The following is a 24,971-nucleotide window of genomic DNA, read 5'->3' on the forward strand; positions in this document are numbered from 1 at the left end:
TCATCTCACAGCGAGTTGTCAGCGTCCTACACCATCCCATGCTGATACTGCCAGCCCAGGGGCAACACTCTGTGGTAATAATGGTATGACCCTTTGAGGGGAGAGGACGAGCAGTGGTAGTGGGAAGGAGTGGACGGCTTGGGGGAAGATGGAGTGAAGGAGTAAGGGAGAGGGAAGAGATGGAAGGATTGAGGGAAAGAGAAGGTGTGGAAGGATTGAGGGAAAAGGAAGGGGTGGAAGGATTGAGGAAGAAGGAAAGAGTGGAGAGACTGAGGGAGAGCGAAGGGGTGGAAGGACTAAAGGATAGGGAAGGGAGGTGAGACAGGATGGAGGAGCTGCCGGTGGCCCGGCCTCCTAGTTGGCAAATCGGGAGGTGATGTGATTGCCCCCATGCTGTCATCCTCAATCAAACATTGGGCGGCCTGCCGTTCCACCTCAGGCTCCATGCCCGGATCCTCCAGGACACCATCCTTGTTTTCCTCGTTAGATGTGGCCTGCCATTCTTCCTCCTCCTCCAGCATGCCGCGCTGTGTTGCACGATGTTGTGCAGGATGCATCAAACTACAATGTTGCTTGAGATGCTGTGGAGGCTATATTGGAGAGTCCCATCAGAGTAGTCCAGGCATTGGAAGACATCTTGAGTCAACTTGTACACCACTCGTTAATGCTCCTGGTTGCTGAGTGAGCATCATTATAACGGTTCTCCACCTCAGGCTGGGGCCTCCACTCATGACCTCAGCAGGTAGGCCTTCTCACCCAGTAGCCAACCCCTCACCCGAGGCAGCGTCTCAAAGGTGCCGGGAACCATGAGTGTGCCAGGATGCATGCATCATGTTCGCTTCCTTGATGTAGGGCGCAGACGTGCATGATGTGCAGTTGTTAGTTATACACCAACTGCACATTCATGGAATGGAAGCCATTCCAATTGATGAAAGCCACCCTTTGTTGAACAAGTGCTCGGAGGGTGACATGCATGCCATCGATCACCCCCTGGATCTGGGGCATGCCAGCAATAGTGGCAAATCCTGCTCAACGGCATCCTGTTGGGCCTAGTCCAAGTTGAAGATGATGTTGTCTGATGCCTGGGTGCATAGGGCATCCGTGACAGTGCAGATGCACCTGAGTGCGGACATTTGTGAGATTCCGCACTGGTCCCCACTTGAGCCCTGGAATGAGCCAAAGGCATAAACATTCAGGGTGACTGTCACGTTGACTGCAACCGGAAGTGGGTGTCCTCCTCCATAACCCCGCTGTGCCAGGTGCACCACCATCTGCCACAGGTTGCACACGGTCTCCCTGATGAGCCTCAGTCGTCATCGGCACACACGGTCCGGCAGTTCATTGAAAGACAGGCGCTGATGGTATACACAAGGCCTGATGCGGCACTACCTTCACACCTCCTCCTCGGCCTGTTGGATAGCCAGCACTTGAGCCTCACCAGTTAGCCCCTGTGCTTCTGGGGCCGGCTCTTCTTGTGCAGAGTTTAAATACTCATTTAAATATGAGTCTGGTTCACGCCCAGGGTGTGTGAACCAGATTGCGTCGGGTGCCGCGGGCCAGGAACATTGCACTTCGTTCAGCACCTAGCGCGAATCTCTTTTAGGGGCTCTGCCATTATTCTCCGGGAGTAGTGGGACATGTGCTGGGAGTAGCGGGGGGAGGGTTAGAATCGCGTCCAACGTCACTGACTGTAGAAATGTTTAAGCGATATGCATACCATAGCTGAATAGAGCTTTGTGGACACAGTGAAGGGTGTGCACATGGCTGGCATGATTGGCAGGTGTGTCTGGGTGAGGTGCAATATATGGATGTCAGAGGTCAGTCCTGAGTATCACCATATGCTTCTGGGTGAGTGATGGGATTGTGGTGCACTGAGCAATGTTAGAGGCATGTGATGTGGTGGGTGAGAATTGCGTGGTTCAGATGTATTCACCCATCTTGACCACCAGAGTAAGGTCACTAAACTACCTGTGTCGTTGCTGCCAGGTTTGTGGTGCGTTACTCTGGCATTCTTGCAGCTGATCCTACACCTTTCACAGAGGTTAATATAGAGGGCTTCCTGTCTCATGCCAGAAACAGAGCCTCCTTCCTGGTATGAACCTCTCAACAAAGCGTGTCCATAAATTCTGGGATCTCTTCTTGATTTGTCATTGTTTCTCTCTCAGTGGCAAATAACAATTATCCAGCAGCGTTCAGTGCATTGCTGCAAATTCCCTTTTATAGGGACTGCGCCTTTAAAATCGGAAGGCTTTCTGGGACACATGATTACTTACCAAAGCTATTCAGCTTCCTGGGAATGCTGAGGGGAAGCCTGCCCTGAAATGAAGACCAGGGCTGTGCAGGAGCAACTCATGGCCACTCTAAAATCTTGGAAAGGAGGAAGGACGATGAATGTTTTGCCTTATCCGCCTTGTGTCTGATAGCTGTAGGCATGCCAGGAATAGTGGTGCACAGTCCCCTTTAATGACAGCACTTTCCCCAAATTTAACATATGAGATTACACTTCGGGTCAGTGCTATTTTATGCCATATGCCACCATCCTCACTACTTTATTATGGCTTTTATAACCTTCATGTACTACCACTCTCAGCACACCTTGCCACTTTATGCTTGGAAAGTGGTGTACTTACTTGACCACAGGTTTGCTGTTTAATTGAAACCATTCTATTTCAGTTCTAGTGGTTAATCTGATCACCCGATCCCAGATTTAGTGTATAGTCTGATTAGTTCAGGCCAATGCCACCTCATGTTATAGGTTACCATTTCCCTCCCTCCCCTTTCTTTATTGTGGTTGTCAAAATCTTCATGGACCTCGAATTTCCATTTTGTACAACTCATGCTAATTAGTGTAAATATATTATAAATATAATATGATTGCCACTTCATTCACAAAATGTTCTACTTGTATAACATTTATCATTTGGAATTTCTATGCAGGACCTAATAACATTTGAGACATTTAACTCCCAAACAATAATATTTATCATATTGCTAAATTATTGAGGACACTTCTGTTGCTCTTTCACAGAACTTCAAACCTTCCATTTTTACAAATCTATTCATGTTATTTTATGTCAGAAAGTAATGAAATAGCTTCCAGTTAAATTTATTTTCAAATAATTTGTGCAGTTCATGCTGTTGTTAATAGAAAATAACTTTCTCCTTAACCAAAGGTATACACCTACAGTTAGATTTGTCTGTACTTACTGTAACATGGCAGTTGGACTGACTAAATGATGCAGGAGATTCTGTTTTGTGAATACTATGATTTTTTGAAACGTGCAATGTAAAATGTCACTGCAGCCATGCTTTGATCTGTAGTCAATATGTACAAAACCAGTGGAGGGCCCTTTTTGAGGAATGATATTCAGGGTTATCTGTTGCATTCCATTTTATTCTTTGTTGTATGTCACAGGCATCGGTTGCTTTGCTGGAAGCTGAAACCCTGCAGCATCACAAGGGTTAATGTATGGTGACGTTACTGGATCCAATCACATTCTGTTGTTTAGCAGCTGTGATAAAAAAAATGCATTCATGAAGCAGAGTGCAAAAAAATGCCCCAATCCCTGCAATTTACATTATTCATGAGAGGGGTAAAATCAATTTCGCTCATCACACTAGCCCTGTACAGCACCATGGCTTGGGCGTGGCAGATCACTTCATTAATTATGAGATGGTCTCAAGCATTTGGGCACCATTTCGAAATACATTGCAAATTAAATGTTTTGCTTATTTTTATGAGAATACGTGTAATAAAGAAACGTTCTTAATGAATCTATCACATCCCTTTAACATGGTATTCTGTCTGCGCAAGATATCCTTGTTATAAATGCTGGATAAGAAATTTAAATGTATCCTATAAGATGTTGAAAAAAATTCAGTACTTAAATTGTTAATACTCCAGAAACGTGCACACTTAGACAGTGGCCATTGAGGGTACGGAAGAGACGCTTAATATTTAATGAGCTGTCTGGGAGTGGTGGCACGGGCGGGTTGGTGGGTGGGGAAGGAGGGGGAACTGGTGGGAGAGTATGCTGATCAGCAGCAGTTGACTGCAGCTGTCGGCAGTGCCTGTGTGAGCAAGAAAGGGAGTGAAGGAGTGAGAGAGGAGCAAGAAAGAATAGGAAGGAAGAGAAAAGGAAAGGGGAACAGAAATCATGTTGTGCTGCATTAGAAGAACTAAACAGGTACATTTTTTTTTGGTTTTCTTTCCAGTTCTTGAAACAGTATTTCTGCAGTGATCTGTCTTTTTGCAAGTTGAAATAGAAATACTTCGAGGAATATAGATGTTTGAAATCCAGGATTTAAAAAAAATATTGACTTAAAAAATTGGGACTACAATATATGAGATATTTGCATGAAAATGTAGTGACTGAAGAATAAAATGTGAAATGGAAGATGTACATGTTTTTATGTTATATTTTTTTAAGCTTTTGATAATAAAACCTACTTTAGACAAATGATTTAATATTTTAATGACTACAATGAATTGGAAGATTGTTATAATTCATGTTGGCTCTCAATTCATGACTGATGAATTTTAAGATTTTTTTTCCACAGCTAAAAGAGTTAAAATACCTGAATGCATCAGGTTCAGTACAGCATTTGGATTCAGCCTATTGAAAATACCTTTTCATTTGATATTCAACAAGCATAATGCTACATCTATGGGATTTTAGCCAGTGCACAGTTTAAATTACATTTTAGTTGAAACAACTATGCATTAGTGCAAATTTACCTAAAACATTCGCATTATGATGGTGCACAAAGGTCAGGGCTGCTGGATTTACAAAAAATAGAGTAACAGTTATTACAACAGTGAGCTAGTGTGATGATAGGGATGAATAGCCATTAAAAAAAAAATATGGCCCGTTTGTCAGTTAATTAATCGGGTCTTACCCACTGGAATTTCAGCTTGTGATAATCGTATGATTTGGCTGCAGAGGTAGAGCTTTGGGAGTGGCACCTACGATATAAGGCTAGCTACACTGATCCATATGGTGGAGTCATTCCGAACTCTCCTTTGTGTGCTGAATATATTTTTAAGATAGGGTGGTCTCCAATTATTAATGTATAAAAGAAAAATGCTTTAAATTTGAAGACTAAAAATCTTAAAGAGGATAGAGATAAATTGAACACGCAGGGGACAATGTGAACAATTATTTTATAAAGATGCTCAAACCTTAATATGTTTTTGACACAGGGTAAAAACTACCATAATTCTGTTATATTAAGTAATGTTTTTTGCAATAAATCTTATGGATAATAAGATTTGGGGAAAATGCATCTGGTGGGTAAGTGACCAACGCCAACTTTATAATGAGGATTTGAATGGCTGATCACAGCATGAGCAACAGCCTTCTATGTCTCAGTCTAGTTATTGGATTGGTGGATATAATGGCCACATATGACAACCAATTATTGTCTCTTGTTTACAGTAGTTGTGCTGAAAGTGAAGGGAGATATTCCTGAAAAGCTCAACTTGCAATTTAAATGGCATGAATATTCTGATTCACCTAGGTTACAGATTAGGATAGTTGTTTTCTGGTCAGTATATGTGTATTTATTAGAAAGAACAATAGAAGTTTCATTAATCAATTCAATTATGATGGTATAATTTAGTTATAGTACAATTTATTTAAAACTGGGGAAAAGATAAAATTAAATTTAGACTCTAATGCTGTCAATGTAGTTCAAGGTACATCCATTACCTCACCCCAAAATTTGAAATTATCTTTGAAATCAGATTTGCAAGATGCATTATTGTATAGATATCTAATCTCATAAATCTTTCCTTTAAAACCTGAATTGTAAATTGCTGGAGGAGCCTTTTTTTTTAAAAAAAAGAACTTTACAACTGGATAATATACATTTCAAAAAATACATAATATATCTTCCGCTAAATAGGAATATAAGGAATATAAACATTTTATTGACTTTGCATCCTACACAGGATGGTTAATAGAAATTATTTGAAAAAGGTGTATTTTGCTAGTCATAGAGTATTCTCATAAAACGGCTTTGACTGCAATAAAAGAGAAATGTGTGCTGAGTGACTGGTCTTTGCTTCATGTCTGAATTAATCTCAGTATTTATTAATCATCAATAATGCACAACAGTGCGTTCATTAGTTTCTAATTCGATTCATCCTCTATGGTTTGGCCTGGACTCAGTTCAGGTGGCTGAAATGCCCAACCAGCATTTAACTGCCCTAAGCATTGCAAATCCATCTTTACAAGAAAGCTTTATTCTGAATTGGAAAATTACTTTTGATTGCTGTCTCCAAAAAGAGAAAGAAAATGTTAGGATGGGGCGCAGTATTAGTTTGAAGTATGCAAATAAAGTGATGACTAGTGAATGTTTAATCGTTCCTAATATCTGCAGTCCTCCTCTGTTAGCAGCTAGGTGAGAAGGCTTGATTAAGCAAAAAAAAAGGTTTAACAATCATTTATTACATGGTTGCAAAAGGACAGCCCAACTAGACAATAAAAGGCTGACTTCTGGGCAATCTTAATTGTACTACAGGGTAATTGTTATTCCTGTAAGGCTGTTGGGAGTGTTCTCTGTATCTGAAGAAAGTGGGTTGTCAGTCCCCTGGAGAATTTACATCATCATTTCTGAATCATGCTGATGATGTAAACCTTTGTGCTGTGTGATGAGCTTTTGTTACACAAGAGATCTAACTTGGTTGTAGATAATCTTCTTAGAAACTAAAATGTAAGTGCTGGTTGTAAGAAAAAAATATTTATTTTGTTTTTTATAAGCTGTATTCCATGCCAATGAAAAATGAAAATCATCTAGTTTCCAGTATATTTTGTAATGTGTTAGTCTGTATGATATTTCAAATTTAGATGAAATGGATACAATATTTATCATTCGGACCTTTACCTAAAGGCATTCAATTGCTTGAAGTCCATCAGGATTGGAATCATTAAACCCAATGCTGCTCCTTAGCAGTTTTCTAGCCTTGGTCCACTGGCAGGCAGACGTAACTGTGTCTCATTATCTTTTTTGACATTTAGCTGAATGGGAGAGGCATTCTGATATCTTTCAGCATCTGGATTGTTTCAGACTTTTCAACAATCTTAAAATAATGATTTCAAATTATTTCCTCTTGGTTATTTTACTTGCACATTGTTAACTAATAAGTGTTTAGTTTTGTAAAGCATTTCATCTGCAATTTTGCAAAATTAAACCTATATTGAGGCTTATAAGCCTTACAGAAAATATACAAATAATACAAATCATGCACCATTGGTTGGCCATTCTTGAGTCGACTTTTCACTGAAAAGGAAGTCATAAAAAGGAAAAGCTACTACTGCAATAAACTCTGTTTCTGATTTCTAATTATATTGGAAGGCATATCCCAGTTGAGGGCAGACGCCTCCCTGTGGGAGGGCAAGAAAAGTTGGTTGTGTGCCTTCTGGCAGACAGCCAAGACGTACATTATGGAGATCTAGAAACATACTGCTTTTGTAAGGTGTGTCCCCCAGGCAGTGCTAGTAAAGGGAAAATATTAGGAGGACAAAGAGAGTAATAACGCCGTATAAAATGGTGTATACTCTTAATGGGGAAAAAGATGTGTATTTCAAAAATGATTACATATTTATTATCATATTTTTCAGGTATAAATGCTATTACATTTTAGAATTAAAAAAATAAAAGAAATTATGCATTTTGGTACTGTTCAATAAAGGGACTATTTGAAACGTTATGTAATATTATAAACTAATGAAATTCATCCTCCCCTTCAAAGCTGCCTCTTTCTTATTTCATAAATCCTTTTTTATTTATTTAATTCAAAATTCCTTGTCAAGGGAAGTTCCTTGAACTGATATTTAAACATTTGTCGAACAAGATGCACCTCGGTGATTGCAAGAGACTAAATTACTGCACAATGAATTTGGAAGAAAGCATAAAGCTGACATTTGAATCTGTTTAATGAGACTAAGCAATGCTTAGCAGGGTTAACATTAGGATTTACTAAATAATTCAAGCTTGTGCCAGAATAAAGCTTAAACTGTTCCTCTGCATTTCATTGAAGCTTCAAAACTATTTTATGTCCTCTGATTCTGTCAATGATGCTCATTTTCTGCAATATTTAAGGCAAGCTGATTCTATGTTGCTCATGATGGATCCTACAGACCCCACTGTCGTTATTGTCACTGTTTTTTGACTACTATGTGCGGCTATGACTTCTGTTTTCAATAATACTTTCAAAACACCAAAACACTGTCATGATGTCACAGACATACGTCATGAACACTTGGCATCTTGTGACTTTCAGCTTCACAATCCAGAATGGTGCAATGTAAAATCTACCTCTAGTCTATCACAACTGACTCCAACTCAACTTTGCTGAGGAGAGCCACTGCTCTTTTTTTCCCCATTTACTTGTGATGAGCTTCCTGACAGTTAAAGCATGGATTTGTCCCTTTCTTTTAGCTGCAAGGGGCTTCAAAGCTGTTTTACGTCTATTCAGCATAAAGTTAGAAGGAAGCTACAACAGTGAAGAAATTTTGGACAGGTAGACAGCATAAGGTAATAACAGAACAGCTATTTCTAATAAGGAGGCATATTAGTATTCCAGAAGTAATCAAATTTCTTTCATGTATTTGTACAAGTGCAAAAACTCCTTACTGTCATTTTGTCTGTTCCAATTCTGTTTTTCTGGTGAAAATGTCTTTTTTATTTTGCAACAGATTTCCATTATTGAAACTATTGCCTTTTGTATTATGATTATGGGCCTGTTTTCGTAAATAGTTTTGCTCACAAACTGAAAAACAAACTTGAATACATTGCACTTGTTGCTTCATTCCATAGTCTTAGCTGGTGATGAAGAAGAAGAATTAAAAAAAAAAAATACCTTGAGCATCAAGCAATGAAGGCCTTGTAACATTTGACACTTGGGTCTTATTATGCAGCAAAACCACCATCATACAGCTCAATTTTCAACACCATTATCACTCACTATTATGTAAAAACTCATGACCCATTCACACTGTGCTATTTAAAAGTAGATTTGCAACACAGAGTTGTATTGATGCAATGTGGTTGTATTGATGCAATGTGGGAATCAAATTTATGAAAATGGTGGGAATATAAAGTTTCTTAAATACATGCTATGAAGCGAAACTATAGAACAAAAATAATTTGGCTCCATTATTAACTGGGAACAATTTTTTAGTAAGTGAGCAGATGTACAGCTCCAGAACTAAATCCCAAGGCTTTCTTAACTTGCATCCTACTTCAGTTGGGAAACAGTGGAAAACCATATAACCCATTAGCTACCTGTCAGCAGCAAGAAATTGGCTGGATTGTGGGTCACCCTGCAGGTGAGCCCATGATCGAGGTGGGTGGGATCACAGCAGGGGCCAGGTTGAATACTCCAACTGTACCTCGCCTCAAAAGAATAGTTTATAAAATAATTTAAACCTTTCCTCTTCTAATCCAAGCCAATTTACTGCTGGGTTGACTTAGCAGGAAGCACACTATCACTTCCCATGTAGGCTAACTATTAAACATTACTGTCAAGTCCCGATTACACTCAACATGGAAACTGCATCTGCCAAGTTGGATGGGTATTCTTGCTGCATGTTCAGGAGACTAGGTGAGAATCTGAATCCAGCAACTCCTGGTGGCCTCATGTTGGGTAAGTAATGCTGAATCATTTAGCGTGGATGGTTTCTGCCAGGTGGGTAGGTTTAAGTCACTCATTGTATCTTTAACCCATGGTGCAGAACAAATTAATTGTATACTTGGTATTCTGAAATAATAAAGTTAAGCATTACTTTCATTGCCAGCCTTCTCCACCTTCCAGGTGCTCCTACTAGGAGACCCACGGTTATGGTATGTCTTGTGCCATCCTTGGTAACTTGTCTGCAACCACTCTGTGATGTCCATCATCCAACTACATTGAGGCTGACCCTGCTTTCTGCTGCCTCCATTTTTCCCTTTAGGAAAGATCTCTCTAGCTTTTCAGCTGTTTTTTAAATAAATTTAGAGTACCCAATTATTTTCTTTTTCCAATTAAGTGGCAATTTTAGCGTGGCCAATCCACCTAACCTACACATCTTTGGGTTGTGGGGGTGAAACCCACGCAGACATGGGGAGAATGTGCAAACTCCACACAGACAGTGACCCGGGCCGGGATTCGAACTCGGGTCCTCAGCACCGCAATCCCAGTGCTATCCACTGTGCCACATGCCGCCCTTAATGTTTCAGCTTTGATCAAATGGCCCAAATACTTACATTTTCTTTTCTGGATGTCACTTTTCAAGTTCTTTTTGTTTTCAAACAGCTTTTCATTTGTCTTATGGTCTGTATAAGATTTTCCAGCACTGAGGCAGAAAGTATGTTTCAAATAACTTCCTGAATGAAGTGTTTTTCATGTTAGATAACATGAGGACAGAAACATTTCCTATTCGTTTTTGGAAAAATTTGATATGAGCTAACCCAGGCCACCATCAATTCAGCATGATGGATAAGATATCAGCTTGTTCTAGCATCAGACAGATAACTATAGAAAGCATTTAAACTATCCAATCATCAAAATAAAAGCATAATTAAGATGCACTCTTTGTGAAAGCTAATCACTTCACATTCTTCCCCATAGGCCATGCAAGGCATGAAGGTAGACCTTCGACAGACCTGCGCTTTGCCAGAATGTATGGCCTCATGCAGATGCAGGGCATATTGACTACAAATTATGTACTTCAGTGGAAGTGACTGGAATTTGTATGAATATGGAGGGTCTTCAGTCACTGAATGACCAGCTGTTGTGCTGATGTAACTGTGCAACATACAGGTTTCAACATACACCTGTCTTCAATTCCTATTCTATTTGACCCTGCGCATAGGGTGAGAAGGTGGCTGTTTCGGAATAAAGGTTATCCTCTCCAGACTTGGCAACTGAACCGTCTCTGAAATCCAACCCATGTGTAGAGATAGATGGGGAATTATCATTGCCATGCCTCCATTAATGCATTACCCAATGCTGACCTCTCTAATAAATCACTATTGAAAGTTCATGAGGTTTTAATTTCTGAGCTACATGCATTGATTGCATGGCAATGCATCTTCAGGTACAGTGCACTTAGCCATCTCACCTACCAATCACACTGGGGCTTCATACAGAGTGGGGAAGTGAAAATGGTTAGAATTAGAGAAAACTGCATATATTGCAAAAGAGCATTTGTCCAATGAAGAACCAGGCTGTATAGTAATTTAGTGAGAGACAGTATTGAGTATTAAGCGAAATAGTTGTAGGACAAAGTACCCAGTGACATACATCCCCTTGCCACATCCTCTGAAACAGTTTTTTAAAATCTCTGGGGCAATCTTACCATTGAGTGATCGTGTAAAATGATACATGAATCATCCATTTTACACTATTGCCAAAGTCAAAATTACTAATTCTGTGTTCAAGATCGCCACAGAAGCCTTGGCAGCTATCGTATGAAGTCCATCCTCAAATACAGGTCTTAGCTGGCATTGTGATCTGGTTTGTCGAGCAAAAGGAAGAGTCTGTTAGTGATACTGGAGAGTTCTGAACATTTGTGTGTGAGGGCAGAAGAATTTGTATAGATAGTTATGTGGCAGGCTTCAGAAGTGGCAGCAACTGCAGGCATCACTGAAGGTTGCTGCAATCAGTGAATGAGGAGAAAGTGAAGCAGAGTACATTCAGATTTTCATCGCCGTTGCTGTAAATTGATGCAGAGCTAACTTTTTTGTGCTTTTCTTTTTCCATGGAACTTGTATTTGGATCCAAATTAATAGTCATATTGCCATCACAGTATGATAGAAGAAACCATTTCATCGAAATTTAATCTTTGCCTGGAGACAAGTCTTTGCCGATAGGCAGCCATGTATACCACACTTGTATAACTTAGATGGTTCGTAGGTCGTGCTTGATCCCATGCGGGCAGCTGTGATATGCTCGGCAATAATGCATGTTGGACTGAATGCTAACTGAACAGATATGGTATTGGCCAATCTGGATCATTTTGTACAAATAATTGATTGTGCCTTTTTGACTCTAATTTTTCTTAAGTGCTAGTTTGGTAACATTCTGACCTCTGAATCAGAATGCCAATCCTGAAAATGAGCACATAGTCTAGGTTCACACTTCAGTTTCAGTGCTGAGGTGGCATTTTACAGGTGAAATCTTAAAATAAGATCCTATATGCTTCATGAAGAGTAGGTTTTTTTTCCCTGGAATCCTGGCCAACATTCAGCCCTCCAGAAATATAATTTAAAGTACCGATAGCCTGACTATTCATGTCCTGAGGATGGGAAAAGCGATTAATAAATCTTCCTTTCTTAATACGGTGACAAAGCTCTTCCTGGTGTGCGTGAACAGCTCCAGCATTTCCAGGGAAGAATTTTCACGTTAATTTGCAGAGCTGCCACTTTGTAGAATATTAGAAATGTAAATGAAACAAGTGAAAACCATCAGCATTCCAAATGTTAGAATGGGAGTTAAGCTTTGGTTTCAGGGAGATTTGTCAGACCACCAGGGGATTCTTACCAATTTGTAAACATATGGTAAGATTTGGTGAGGATATTGAAGATGTGACCGCAAACAGTGGAGCGTTAAAATTATGCATCAGAATATGGCAGCTAGCCACTGTGCAGATTTTCAATGGGCTTTTAAAATCTCTAGATGTACAAAATCAAACAATTATCGAAATAAGAAGACCAAATAGGGATGTCCCAAGAGAAAAGATTCAGTGAAATAGGAGGGAGGAGAATATCTGGATTCTCCTGGATAATTCAGAAGGGTTGAAGGCTTTGTTTAATTTTGTGGTATCGTTTAGAGTTCAGGAAGGCAGTTTTTGACTTCCACCCAAAACGGGTGACGTCAGTAGAACTTTTGTACTGCCCTCCTGAAACCAGCTTCTGGAGCCCTACTTTCAACTTCCCAGCCACCTTCTAAGTTGGCATAATATTGCTGCTGATTTAGAGTGGGCCACGTTGTGGCAGGGCTTGTTTCTGCTCGGCAGCAGTGCCAGAGTTGTGTTGTCATAGCAACTCCAGCAGTGCAGGGAGAGGGTGCAATCAGACAATAGGCATACGATCAGCTCACAAACAGATAAAATGCACACAAGTTTCATAGAAAACAAAATGTCCTTTTTTTGAAAAGTAAAGTTCATTTGCAATGAGACAAGGGCATATTTGTGATCTGGTTGCATGTAAAATAGGCTTTTAATGGGTCGGAAAGAGCACTGCAGTTCATCTGTCTGGTCACAAGTAAACATGCCATTGAGTCAGTCAGGATTTTGCCATGGTGACATCAAGATGCTTGGAATACATTTGTGTTTGTATAACCTGAACTACAACAACAACACAACTTGCATTTATATAGTGTCTTTTAATGTAATGTCCCAATGTGCTTCCACAGCAGTGCCAGAACCCAGAAGGAAATCCCAGTTAAAAATGTTCAAAGATTGGTATCGTTGGCACCATTACTGCTGGAGTTCATGTTCAGGCTTTCAAGAAGAGTTCTGCCAGTACCAGTCATTTCCAAGGTATAGAAGCTGAGAGGTTGGGTGGGGGGGGGGGGGGGGGCAATTCAAGAGATTAGGGCCTAGAATTGATGGTACAGCCGCCAATGATGGAGCAATAAATATCGGTGATGATAGTGAGGCCAGAATTAGTTGAGTGCAGCTATCTTGGCAGGTTGTGGGGCTGGAGAAGATTACAGAGATAGCGAAGGGTAAAGGCCATGGAGGAACTTGAAACAAAGATGAGAGTTTCAAAATGGAGGTGTTGCTTAACTGGGGGCTAAAGTGGGTCAATTGGGTGATAGAGGAATGGGTCTTGCTGTGAGTATGAACATGAGCGGCAGAGTTTTGGATGACTTCAAGTTTACGGAGGGTAGAGTTTGGGAAGTGAGCCAGATGTGCATTGGAATAATCAAGTGCATTGGAATAATCAAGTTGCAGAAGGCATGAATTAGGGTTTAAGCAACAAATAACATGTGGAAGGGACGCAAAGTTGAAGGTAGAAATAGGTCTTACTGACGGAGCAGATATGTAGTCGGAAGTTCATCTCAATGTCAAATATAACACCAAGGTTGTAAAAAGATTGGTTCAGCCTCAATTAGTTGCCACTGAGTGGACTAGAATCAATATCGAGAGAATAGAATTTGTAGCACGGACCGAATCAATGGCTTCAGTCTGTCCAATATTTAATGGGAGGAAATTTCTCTTTATCCAATACTGATTGTCAGAGAGTCTGATAGTTTATCAACAGTGAATCAAGAGGGATGGTGGTGAGGCAGAGCTGGATATCAATAACAAATAACATAGCATACTGCTCTTTTTTTTAAGCATGCATATATTCCTATGTTCAGAGATTAGTGACCCCACAAAGCAATCGCTCAAAGCCTGCACTTGTTGCATTCAGTTGTAAACAGTGATGACCATGGTGGTGACAGGAAGCAATCACATCCCTTAGATTAAGTAGCACAGTAGTAAGGTTCATGCAAAGGATAGTGGTTTGAAAAAAATAAAATTAAAGACTTTTTAGACCATAAGTGAGGGCTTAAGTGGGTCGTTGCAGACTCTATGGGCCAAATGGCCTCCTTCTGCTTTGTGGGCAGCACTGTAGCATTGTGGATAGCACAATTGCTTCACAGCTCCAGGGTCCCAGGTTCGATTCCTGACTTGGGTCACTGTCTGTGCGGAGTCTGCATATCTTCCCCGTGTGTGCGTGGGTTTCCTCCGGGTGCTCCGGTTTCCTCCCACAGTCCAAAGATGTGCGGGTTAGGTGGATTGGCCATGATAAATTGCCCTTAGTGTCCAAAATTGCCCTTCGTGTTGGGTGGGGTTACTGGGTTATGGGGATAGGGTGGAGGTGTGGACCTTGGGTAGGGTGCTCTTTCCAAGAGCCGGTGCAGACTCGATGGGCCGCATGGCCTCCTTCTGCACTGTAAATTCTATGAATCTATAAGACAGAGTAGAATTATGCCACTCGGCCCATCGGGTCTGCTCCGCCATTCAATCATGGCTGATATTTTTCTCATCCCCATTCTCCTGCCTTCTCCCCATAACCCCTGATCCCCTTATTGATCAAAAACCTACCTGTCTCTGTTTTAAAGACACTCAGTGATTTGGCCTCCACAGCCTTCTGCGGCAAAGAGTTCCACAGATTCACCACCCTCTGGCTGAAGAAATTCCTCCTCATTTCTGTTTTAAAGGATCGTCCCTTTAGTCTGAGATTGTGTCCACTGCTTCTAGTTTTTCCCAGCTTCTAGTTTTTCCTACAAGTGGAAACATCCGCTCCAGGTCCACTCTATCCAGGCCTCGCAGTATCCTGTAAGTTTCAATAAGATCCCCCCCCTCATTCTTCTAAACTCCAACGAGTACAGACCCAGAGTCCTCAACTGTTTCTCATACGGCAAGCTCTTCATTCCAGGAATCTGAATACACAACGCATTTATCTGAATGCACAACGCATTTGAAACAAGAAACTGACCTAATTGCACAAATACAGAAAAATGGGTTTGATATAATTCTTATTACAGGGTCGTAGATGCAAGGTGACCAGAATTGGGAAATAAATATTCAAGCGTACACAACATAAACAGACTAGAAAAGGAGGAAAAGTATCCCTGATAAAGATAAGCAGAAGGACAATAGTAAGAAAGTACCTTGGCTCAGCAGATCAAGAAATGGAATCACTCTGGGTGGAGATTAGGAACAACAAGGGTCAGAAAATTCTGATAGGTATGGTCAATAGGTCCTCAAACAGTTTTTTTCCTACCATTGGACAGAGCAATAAGTGGGAAATAATTGGAACTTGTAAGTCATGGGGGTCTTTCATTTTTGTATACACTGAACAAATCAGTGGTCGTTTGAATTAGCAGAATGCTTTCATACCTTCCAAGAATCATTGTGGGATAAAGCTATTTTAGATCTAGTATTGTGTACTGAGACAAGGTTAATTAATCTGAATGCAAAAGACCCTTCAAGAAAAAAGTGATCAGTATACAATTTAATCCCATATATAAGAGTAACATATTCAAGTCTAAAACAGGAACCTGAAACTGAAACAAAGTTGAACTAGCCAAGGTTGATTAGGTAAATCGACTAAAGGTTATGCTGGGAAATAAACTGTAAGAAACATTTGGATAAAATTTCACGTTTTTCAATAAATATTTTTCTCATTAAAAAGCAAAAGTTCAGTGATAATCCAGCTGTGACTTACTGGGGAATGAAAGGCTTATAATGTTGGGAAGAATAATAGTAAGCCTGAGCATTAGGAAAATTTCAGCAAAAGGCATGCAAAAAGTTGAGAAAAAGGGAAGAAAGTAGAATATCAGTGTAGTAGCCAAGGATATAAAAACAAATTGTCAGAATTTTTACAAGTGTCGGGCAGCATGGTAGCGCAATGGTTGGCACTGCTGCCTCATGGCGCTGAGGATCTGGGTTCAATCCCGGCCCGGGTCACTGTCCGTGTGGAGTTTGCACATTCTCCCCGTCTCTGGCGGGTCTCAACCCCACAACCCAAAGATGTGCACGGTAGGTAGTTTGGCCACGCAAAATTGTCCCTTAATTGGGAAAAAAAATTAATTGAGTACTCTCAATTTTAAAAAATTAGTATTTTTACAAGTGCAGTATGTTAAAAACCTAAGTAAATGTTGGTCCCCATGAGGGAGAGATAGGGGAAATTATCAAAGGGAATGAAGAAATGGCAGAGACATTGAACAAATATTTAGTGTCTGCCTTCACAGTAGAAGACAGAAATTATACACTAGAAATAGAGGGTAATAAGATTAAAGAACTCAAAGTAATTAATGTAATCAAGGAAAGTATGCGAGAAACCGAAGGAACTAAAGAGTAATTCTCATCAGTTTTATTCCTAATCTCAACCCATGCTGATTCTGCCTCAGGATCTTCTGAGTCAAGATCCTTTCTTAATACTGTAATGCCCTGCATGCTAGGGTTCTGAAAGAGATAGTTGCAAAGGTAGTTAATGCACTGGTAATGATTTCTCTAAATGCCTCGGTTCCAGAATGGCCCTAGCAGTTTGCGAGTTAGGAATTGCAATACTACATTCAAGAAAAGAGAGAGAGAAAATAGCCTGACGTCAGTCATCAGGAAATGCTGGACTCTATTAATAAGGACGTTTTGACAATGGACTTGGAAAACCATAGAATCAGCAGACAGAGTCAACATAATCTGACAAAAGTTAAATTGTTTTTGACATTTTGTTTTAGAATTTTTTGAGGCTGTAACCGGTATGGTAATTAAAAGGCATCCAGTAGATGAACTTGGCTTTCCAAAAGGCATTTATAAGGTGCCATACAAAAAGATAATGCTCATCATAAGAGCTTGTAGACTTGGAAGTAATATGCTAGCTTGGACAGACGATTGATTAATGGACAGGAAACGAAGAGGAGGAATAAATAGAATATTTTCAAACCGGTGGGTTGTAACTATTGGAGGGTTCAGTGCTGGGACCACAGCTATTTACAATCTACATTAATGACTCAGGTGAAAACACGAAGGTCATGATTAAACGGAAACATTTCTAAGTGTTATTTTGGACGACTTTGGCAGGGTGTTTCCCGCTGGTATTTTTGGTGATATCCTCACCAGTATTTACCCACACTTAGTCATTTTTTTTGGACCTTGGGGAGTTTCTTGCCAGTCTAGCCCACACTTGACCGGCTCCTCTGAGATCGCGCCACCATTTTGAGGATGCCCCGCTCTAAGTGAACTTGAGGGTCCCCACATCTCCCATCCATGATCAATGTCATGCTTCGCACACATGGGCATTACCCCTCCAAGTGAGGACACCCAGCTATGTGGTCGCTGAGGGCTCCCCCTTTCAGGACCCCCACCCATAATATCACGCCCCCCTCCCCCACAACCCTCTGTCATGAGTATGGCCCCCCCTCAGGCCCTGCCCTTTGCAGTGCTGCACTGCCACCCTGGCAGTGTCACCTGAGCACCTTGGAAGTGCCAAAGTGGTGGGAGAACCAGGGTGCCACAGTGCCCTGATACCAGGGGTCTCCAATGAGCTGGGAGACCCTCCCAGGTGCCGTTACACCTGGTCCATGTTTGTGTGGACCAGTGCTAAATGGCGGCCAAGTTATCTCTTGCTGGGGAGCCGGTTAGTTTCCGGGAGGCCATTAAATTGGACTTGCATCTCGCAATTGAGGTTGAGATTTGTCTTAAATGGTGTCAATTGAGTCTCGCGACTTTACGGCAGAATCTGGAACCCGCCTCTGGGAGCAAGCTGGTTCAATCGAGAACTGATTCGTGCCTGGCATGGATCCCAATTTTGGCGCCTCCCGCTATTTAACCGACGTGCCCGGATAAGTGCTGGATGCATCATGGCTATTCGATCACATCCTTAAGAGTAATATATCTAAGTTTGCTGATGGTACAGAGCGTGAGAAGGTCACAGTGGTGGCAAAGCTATATCGGGCGCGATTCTCTGGCCTTGGTGCACTCTCGCTTGAGCAAAAAGAGGTCGGTGAATAGCGGGAGAGGCAGCAAATGAGTACCGCGCCAGGCTCCAAACAATGTGATGCAGCCTCTGGTAGGCAAAATTGGCATCTCGCCGTAATGTGGCGAGAAACCAATTACCTCACTTAAACCCTATTTCCATACAATTAATGGGAGCCACACCTTTGCCAATGGCCTCCCGTCATTCATCGGCCTCCCCAGCAAGTGTTCACGCTGGCGACAATTAGTACTCCTTTTAAAAAAATTTGAACCTGGCGGAAAGGCTTCTGCGGGGAGCCGAGGAGACGAGTAGCCATCTGTGCTCACAGGCAAAGAGCCCAGGATCGGTGGGCTTGCCACCCTAGTGGTGGGCAGTGTCGTGTTATTCACCCTGGGGTAACATGGACTGCAACTGGATGCAGTTGTACTTGAAAGTATACTGCAAACTGTGATGTTGGTTCAATACGCTTTATTGAACTTGTTAAGCAGTGCACACAGTTCGCTGTGGGTTTGACGCTCTATTAATCTAAGTGTGCTTGTTAAAACTAATTAGACCAGACTAGCTCTGAGCCACGTGTAGAAGGTGCTAACTGATATATACAACCTGACTGTCACTACAGTTGTCACCAGTGGAAAGAGGCAGAGTGCTGATGCCTCGTGTGTTTTATAGTGGGGAACCCCCCTCTAGTGTTCTGTCTGGTGATTGGTTGTGTTCTGTCCTGTGTGTTGATTGGCTGTACTGGGTGTATGTCACTGCCTGTCTGTATCTCATTATGTACAAGAGTGCAGATCACGACATCCCCCTTTTATAAAAAAAATAAAAAAAAAAATGTTGGTTGCTTGGAGCATATGCGACTGTATTTACATGTAGAACTATGTACATTAAATGATGAGTTGATGAATATATACACGAGAGGTGTCTAGCGTGCAGATACAGAACAAAATTTACAAGATAAATGTCTATAAGTCCAATCTTTGGGGCTTGCGTCGGATCCTTGTCGACCGCGTGAGAGGTGGAGGTGGGGACGACGGCGCCTTGACAGGCGGGATTGCTGCCAGATTGGTGGTCTCATGATGCGAGGTGTCCGGAGGAGGCACGACAACATATGGAAAAGTAGGATCTGGTGGTGGGCAGGCAACTTTGCGCAGTGCCCTTCTGTTGCGCCTGACAATGGAGCCATCAGCCATACGAACCACAAACGATCTGGGAGCAGCCTGTCGAACAACAACAGCTGGAGCTGACCAGCCTCCATCAGGTAGTTTGATCCGAACAGCATCTTCCGGAGATAGCACAGGCAAATTGGTAGTATGAGCATCGTACATCAGCTTTTGCCAGTTCCTGAGTTGCTGCACCTTTTGCAGCACTGGGAGGTGATCCAGGTCTGGTAAGTGTATGGCTGGAACACTCGTTCGCAGGTCTCTATTCATGAGGAGTTGAGCCGGAGACATACCGGTGGACAGAGGGGTTGCCCTGTACGTCAACAGCGCAAGGTTGAAGTCAGAAGCAGAGTCCGCAGCCTTGCAGAGCAGTTGCTTCACTATATGGACCGCTTTCTTGACCTTCCTGTTAGACTCCGGGTAGTTTGGGCTTGAGGTAATGTGTTTGAATTGGTAAGACTTGGCGAAATTGGACCACTCTTGGCTGTGGAAGCAGGGACCATTGTCACTCATGACAGTGAGTGGAATACCATGCCTGGCAAATGTCTCCTTGCAGGCCTTGATGACTGTCCTTGATGTGAGGGCTGACGGCTTCACAACTTTCGGGTAATTTGAGAAGTAATCTACGATGAGCACATAGTCACGCCCATTGGCGTGAAAAAGGTTGATTCCCACCTTGGACCACGGAGAGGTCACGATCTCATGTTGCTGGAGTGTTTCTTTCGCCTGAGCAGGCTGGAAACGCTGGCAGATCGCACAATTGAGGACCATGTTGGATATGTCCTGGCTGATTCCAGGCCAATAGACAGCCTGCCAGGCCCTGCGCCTACAAATTTCGACACCTAGGTGTCCCTCGTGGATTTGTTTGAGCACAAAGCTCTGCAGGCTGCGAGGAATAGCGATACGATCTAGCTTGAGGAGGATCCCCTCGACGACTGTCAGGTCGTCCTTCACATTAAAGATCTGAGGGCATTGCCCTTTTTGCCAGCCATTTGCGAGGTGGTGCATTACACGCTGCAGAAGAGGGTCTTTGGCAGTCTCTTCACGAATGCTGATCACTCTTTCATCTGAGGCCGGGAGGTTGCTGACACACAGCTGTACCTGTGCCTCAATGTGGGGGATGAAGTCAACCTGTTCACAGGTCGAGGTGATGGAGTGGGACAGGGCATCCGCAATTATCAGCTCCTTGCCTGATGTGTATACTAACTCAAAATTGTACCTTCGAAGTCGAAGGAGAATGTGCTGAAGCCAGGGCGTCATGTCATTCAAGTCCTTATGAATGATATGGACCAAGGGTCTGTGGTCAGTCTCCACTGTGAAGTTTGGTAGACCGTAGACGTAGTCATGGAACTTTACAATGCCGGTTAGGAAGCCCAGGCTCTCTTTTTCTATCTGGGTGTACCTCTGTTCAGTATGAGTCATGGCCCTTGACGCATAAGCAACTGGAACCCAGGACGAGGAGTCATCCCTCTGGAGGAGCACCGCACCAATGCCGTTCTGGCTTGCGTCCGTGGAGATTTTTGTTTCCCTGTCTGGGTCAAAAAATGCTAGTACCGGAGCAGTGGTGAGCTTTGCCTTTAGCTCGAGCCACTCTGCTTGATGTGTGGGTAGCCACTGGAATGTAGTGGAATTCTTCACCAGATGCCTGAGAGCCGTGGTGTGTGAGGCCATGTTGGGAATGAATTTTCCCAAGAAGTTCACCATTCCGAGGAAGCGTAGTACCGCCTTTTTGTCTTCTGGGGTCTTCATGGCCTTGATGGTCTTGACCTTGCCCGAATCTGGTCACACACCCTCCTGGGATATCTGGTCGCCCAAGAACTTGATGGATGACATGCCAAAGGAGTGGCCTTGTTCAGCTTGAGGACGTTTGCATGGACATGTCAAATGACTTGTTTGAGACGAGATATGTGTTCCTCTGGGGTCGTGGACCAGATGATTACATCATCTATGTCGACACGCACACTCTCAATACCCTCCATCATCTGCTCCATGATCCTGTGGAAGATTTCAGAGGCTGAGGCAATGCCGAACGGCATACGGTTATAACAGTAACTGCCAAATAGTGTGTTGAACATGCAGAGCTTCCTGCTGGACTCATCCAGTTGCATATGCCAGAAACCACGCGATGCATCTAGCTTCGTGAAGAATTTGGCGTGTGCCATCTCACTGGTCAGTTCCTCCCGCTTCGGGGTTGGGTAGTGTTCCCGCATTATGTTCTGGTTAAGATCTTTGGGATCTATGCATATCCGCAACTCTCCTGAGGGCTTCTTCACACAGACCATCGAGCTGACCCAGTCAGTCGGTTCCATCACTTTGGAGATGATGCCCTGGTCTTGGAGCTCCTGTAGCTGTGCCTTTTTAAACGTTCCTTCAGAGGAGCCGGCACCCAGCGTGGTGCATGGATTACATGCGTGGCATCAGGCCTGAGTAGGATCTTGTAGCAGTATGGCGGAGTGCCCATTCCCTCAAACACATCCGGATATTGAGCAATGATGTCATCAATGTCAGCCTGAAGATCCACATTGGAAGAAGACATGGCATGGACTCGCTGTACAAGGTTGAGCAGCTTGCATGCATGGGCACCAAGCAGGGATGCCTTATCAGGCATGACGATTTTGAATCGCGGTATGGCATTGATGGTCTTGTTGGGGACGAATAGATGACAAAATCCTAGGGCAGTTATGGCATTGCCATTATAATCGAGGAGCTGGCAGGCTGGCGGAAGAATTTTGGGTTGCTTTTTAATGCGGTCAAAATCAGCTTGAGATGAGATTGGCAGAAGCACCAGTGTCCAGCTTGAACTGTATGCTGCATTGATTTACGTGTATGACAGCACGCGGGGCAGCACGGTGGCGCATTGGTGGCACTGCAGTCTCACGGCACCGAGGTCCCAGGTTCGATCCCAGCTCTGGGTCACTGTCCGTGTGGAGTTTGCACATTCTCCCCGTGTTTGCGTCTGTTTTGCCCCCACAACCCAAAGATGTGCAGGGTAGGTGGATTGGCCACGCTAAATTGCCCCTTAATTGGAAAAATGAATTGGGTACTCTAAATTTATTTTTAAAAAGTGTATGACAGCACGCCATTCGTCTGCGGAATCCACATTGAGGATAGATAGGCGTCTTGCTGAATTTGAGGAGGCATACTCGCATGTCGCGATGATGCCCACACGATATGGGGACTCCAGGCAGTTATCCTCTGGATCGTAGTGCTACCAGGATCAGAATCCAGTAAACCTTGCTGTACACTTCGAATGCGCTTGCGTTGAAATTGGGATCGCTGGCCCTTGACTGGTGGTGCAGACCTGCACATGGCTGCATAATGTCCATGCTTCCTGCAGTTTAAAGATCGCCTGCGTTTTGCAGGGCATTGCCGCATTAAGTGGGCGGTGCCGCAGTTTGGGCACATCATGACGTTGACGGCGTTACACTCCGTGCATCGTCGCACATGTGCAGTGCGGTCAGCCGACGTTCGCACCTGCGCAGTTTGGTTTTCGGCCGCTTTGTTATCCCGTTCGTGTTGCGCATGTGTGGTGCCCCGGGAAAAGCGTGCAAAATGGCCGCTACCATCGATACTGAGGCGCTGCATCCGGGCGATGGCCTGTACACTCTCTGCCTCGTGGGTGGCAAGTTTTTCGTATTCTGCCGATTTGAGACGGGAGTACCGATTTCTCGCATGCTCATGCACTATACACGTCTCGATTGCGACTGGCAGGGTCATGTGCTTAATTTTGAGGAGTTGCTCCCGCAAGGAATCAGAGTGCACCCCAAACACGATCTGATCCCTGATGATGGAATCAGCAGTGTCACCATAGTTGCAGGACTGCGCTAATATACGGAGATGAGTTCGAAAGAATTGGAAAGGTTCATCCTTACTCTGAAGGCATTGCTGGAAAATATAGCGCTCAAAGCTCGTTTGTTTCGATTTCACAGTGACTCGAACTCCTCTAAAATGGTCTTGTCCTGGCCGTCGGTAAAATTAAGCGAGTTGAAAATCTGAATGGCTTGGTCCCCCGCAGTTGATAGGAGCAGCGCGATTTTTCTGGCATCGGACGCATCCTCGAAGCCTGCGGCCTCAATGTAGAGAAGGAACCTTTGCTTGAAGACCCGCCAGTTGGCGCCGAGATTGTGGAGATCCATAACTGTGGTGGGGCCTGGAACTTCTCCATGCCACTGGAAGGCACTTGCTGGTCGTCACGGAGTCACTCGAGGTAAGCCACTTCGAGAAAGTAGACTACTGGTACCATGTCGTGCATTTCGGCCTGGCGTAATACGGACTGCAACTGGATGCAGTTGTACTTGAAAGTAGTCTCCAAGCTGTGATGTTGGTTCAATACGCTTTATTGAACTTGTTGAGCAGTGCACACAGTTCGCTGTGGGTTTGACACACTACTAATCTAAGCGTGTTTGTTATAACTAACTAGACCAGACTAGCTCTGAGCCACGTGTAGAAGGTGCTAACTGATATATACTGTCACTGACTGTCACTACAGTTGTCACCAGTGGAAAGAGGCAGAGTGTTGATGCCTCATGTGTTTTATAGTGGGAGACCACCCTCTAGTGGTCTGCCTGGTGATTGGTTGTGTTCTGTCCTGTGTGTCGATTGGCTGTCCTGGGTGTCTATCACTGCCTGTCTGTATCTCATTATGTACATGAGTGCATATCATGTACTCATTGGGTGGGAGACCCTCGGCTGGGGCTAGGGGGACCCTCGGCTGGGCTGGGCCACCATGGGAGGCTGGGGTGGATGCACTGGGGGGGCAACCAGAGGATCAAATGCTCGTGGTACCACCATGCCAACACCTGGATTGTGTGTACCCGTTCCAGGGGCAATCCTTGTCCCTTCCTGCCAGCCCAACTGACTATCCATAGCCCCACCGACTGCCGAGGCCTCTGGCCGTGCAGTTGATGTTATTGCTAATGTGGAATTGGCAATCGTGGTGAAGTGGATTCCTGTGGGTAGGCGGGTCATGTAGCATGTGAGAGTCATTGCTTAAAATCCCAATCAAACCGCAATGCCTGGACACTGTACTTGAACTCTGCGGGAGGCAACACTACACACCCAGCAGCCAACATCCAAACTCCCAGGGGATGGGACACAGCTCCGGGGACATGTCCATGGCTGGAGGGTAAGTGCCACGGGGAGGGGACTGGCACCCGATCCAGGTGACATTCTGAGCAGCTGTCTGGGGTACAAGGTCTGGGGTCTGGTGATGGGGGGAGCCTGTTGCGGCCAGGTGTGCGTTGACAGGGCGTTGACAGGGCATGCTAAGTGGGGGGGGGGAAGGAGGGACTTGATCAGTGGGGGAATGGAGGGTCCCGGTGTGGAAGTCATCGCAGTTTGTCAGTCCTATAC

General features: G+C 43.6%; 1 protein-coding gene across 2 annotated transcripts in view; it reads left to right on the top strand.

Moving 5' to 3' along the window:
* Positions 1-4,011: 4,011 nt before the first annotated feature.
* gap43 (growth associated protein 43) overlaps positions 4,012-24,971 on the top strand; it is a 347,262-nt gene continuing 326,302 nt past the window's right edge. For both annotated transcript variants that reach the window (XM_072513929.1, XM_072513928.1), the window contains exon 1: positions 4,012-4,187. In XM_072513929.1, coding sequence (XP_072370030.1) covers positions 4,158-4,187 — 30 coding nt within the window. In that variant the 5' untranslated portion in view covers positions 4,012-4,157. The remainder of the gene's footprint in view (positions 4,188-24,971) is intronic.

This window comes from Scyliorhinus torazame, chromosome 8 (assembly GCF_047496885.1).
Source record: "Scyliorhinus torazame isolate Kashiwa2021f chromosome 8, sScyTor2.1, whole genome shotgun sequence".
In the NCBI taxonomy this organism is placed as follows: domain Eukaryota; kingdom Metazoa; phylum Chordata; class Chondrichthyes; order Carcharhiniformes; family Scyliorhinidae; genus Scyliorhinus; species Scyliorhinus torazame.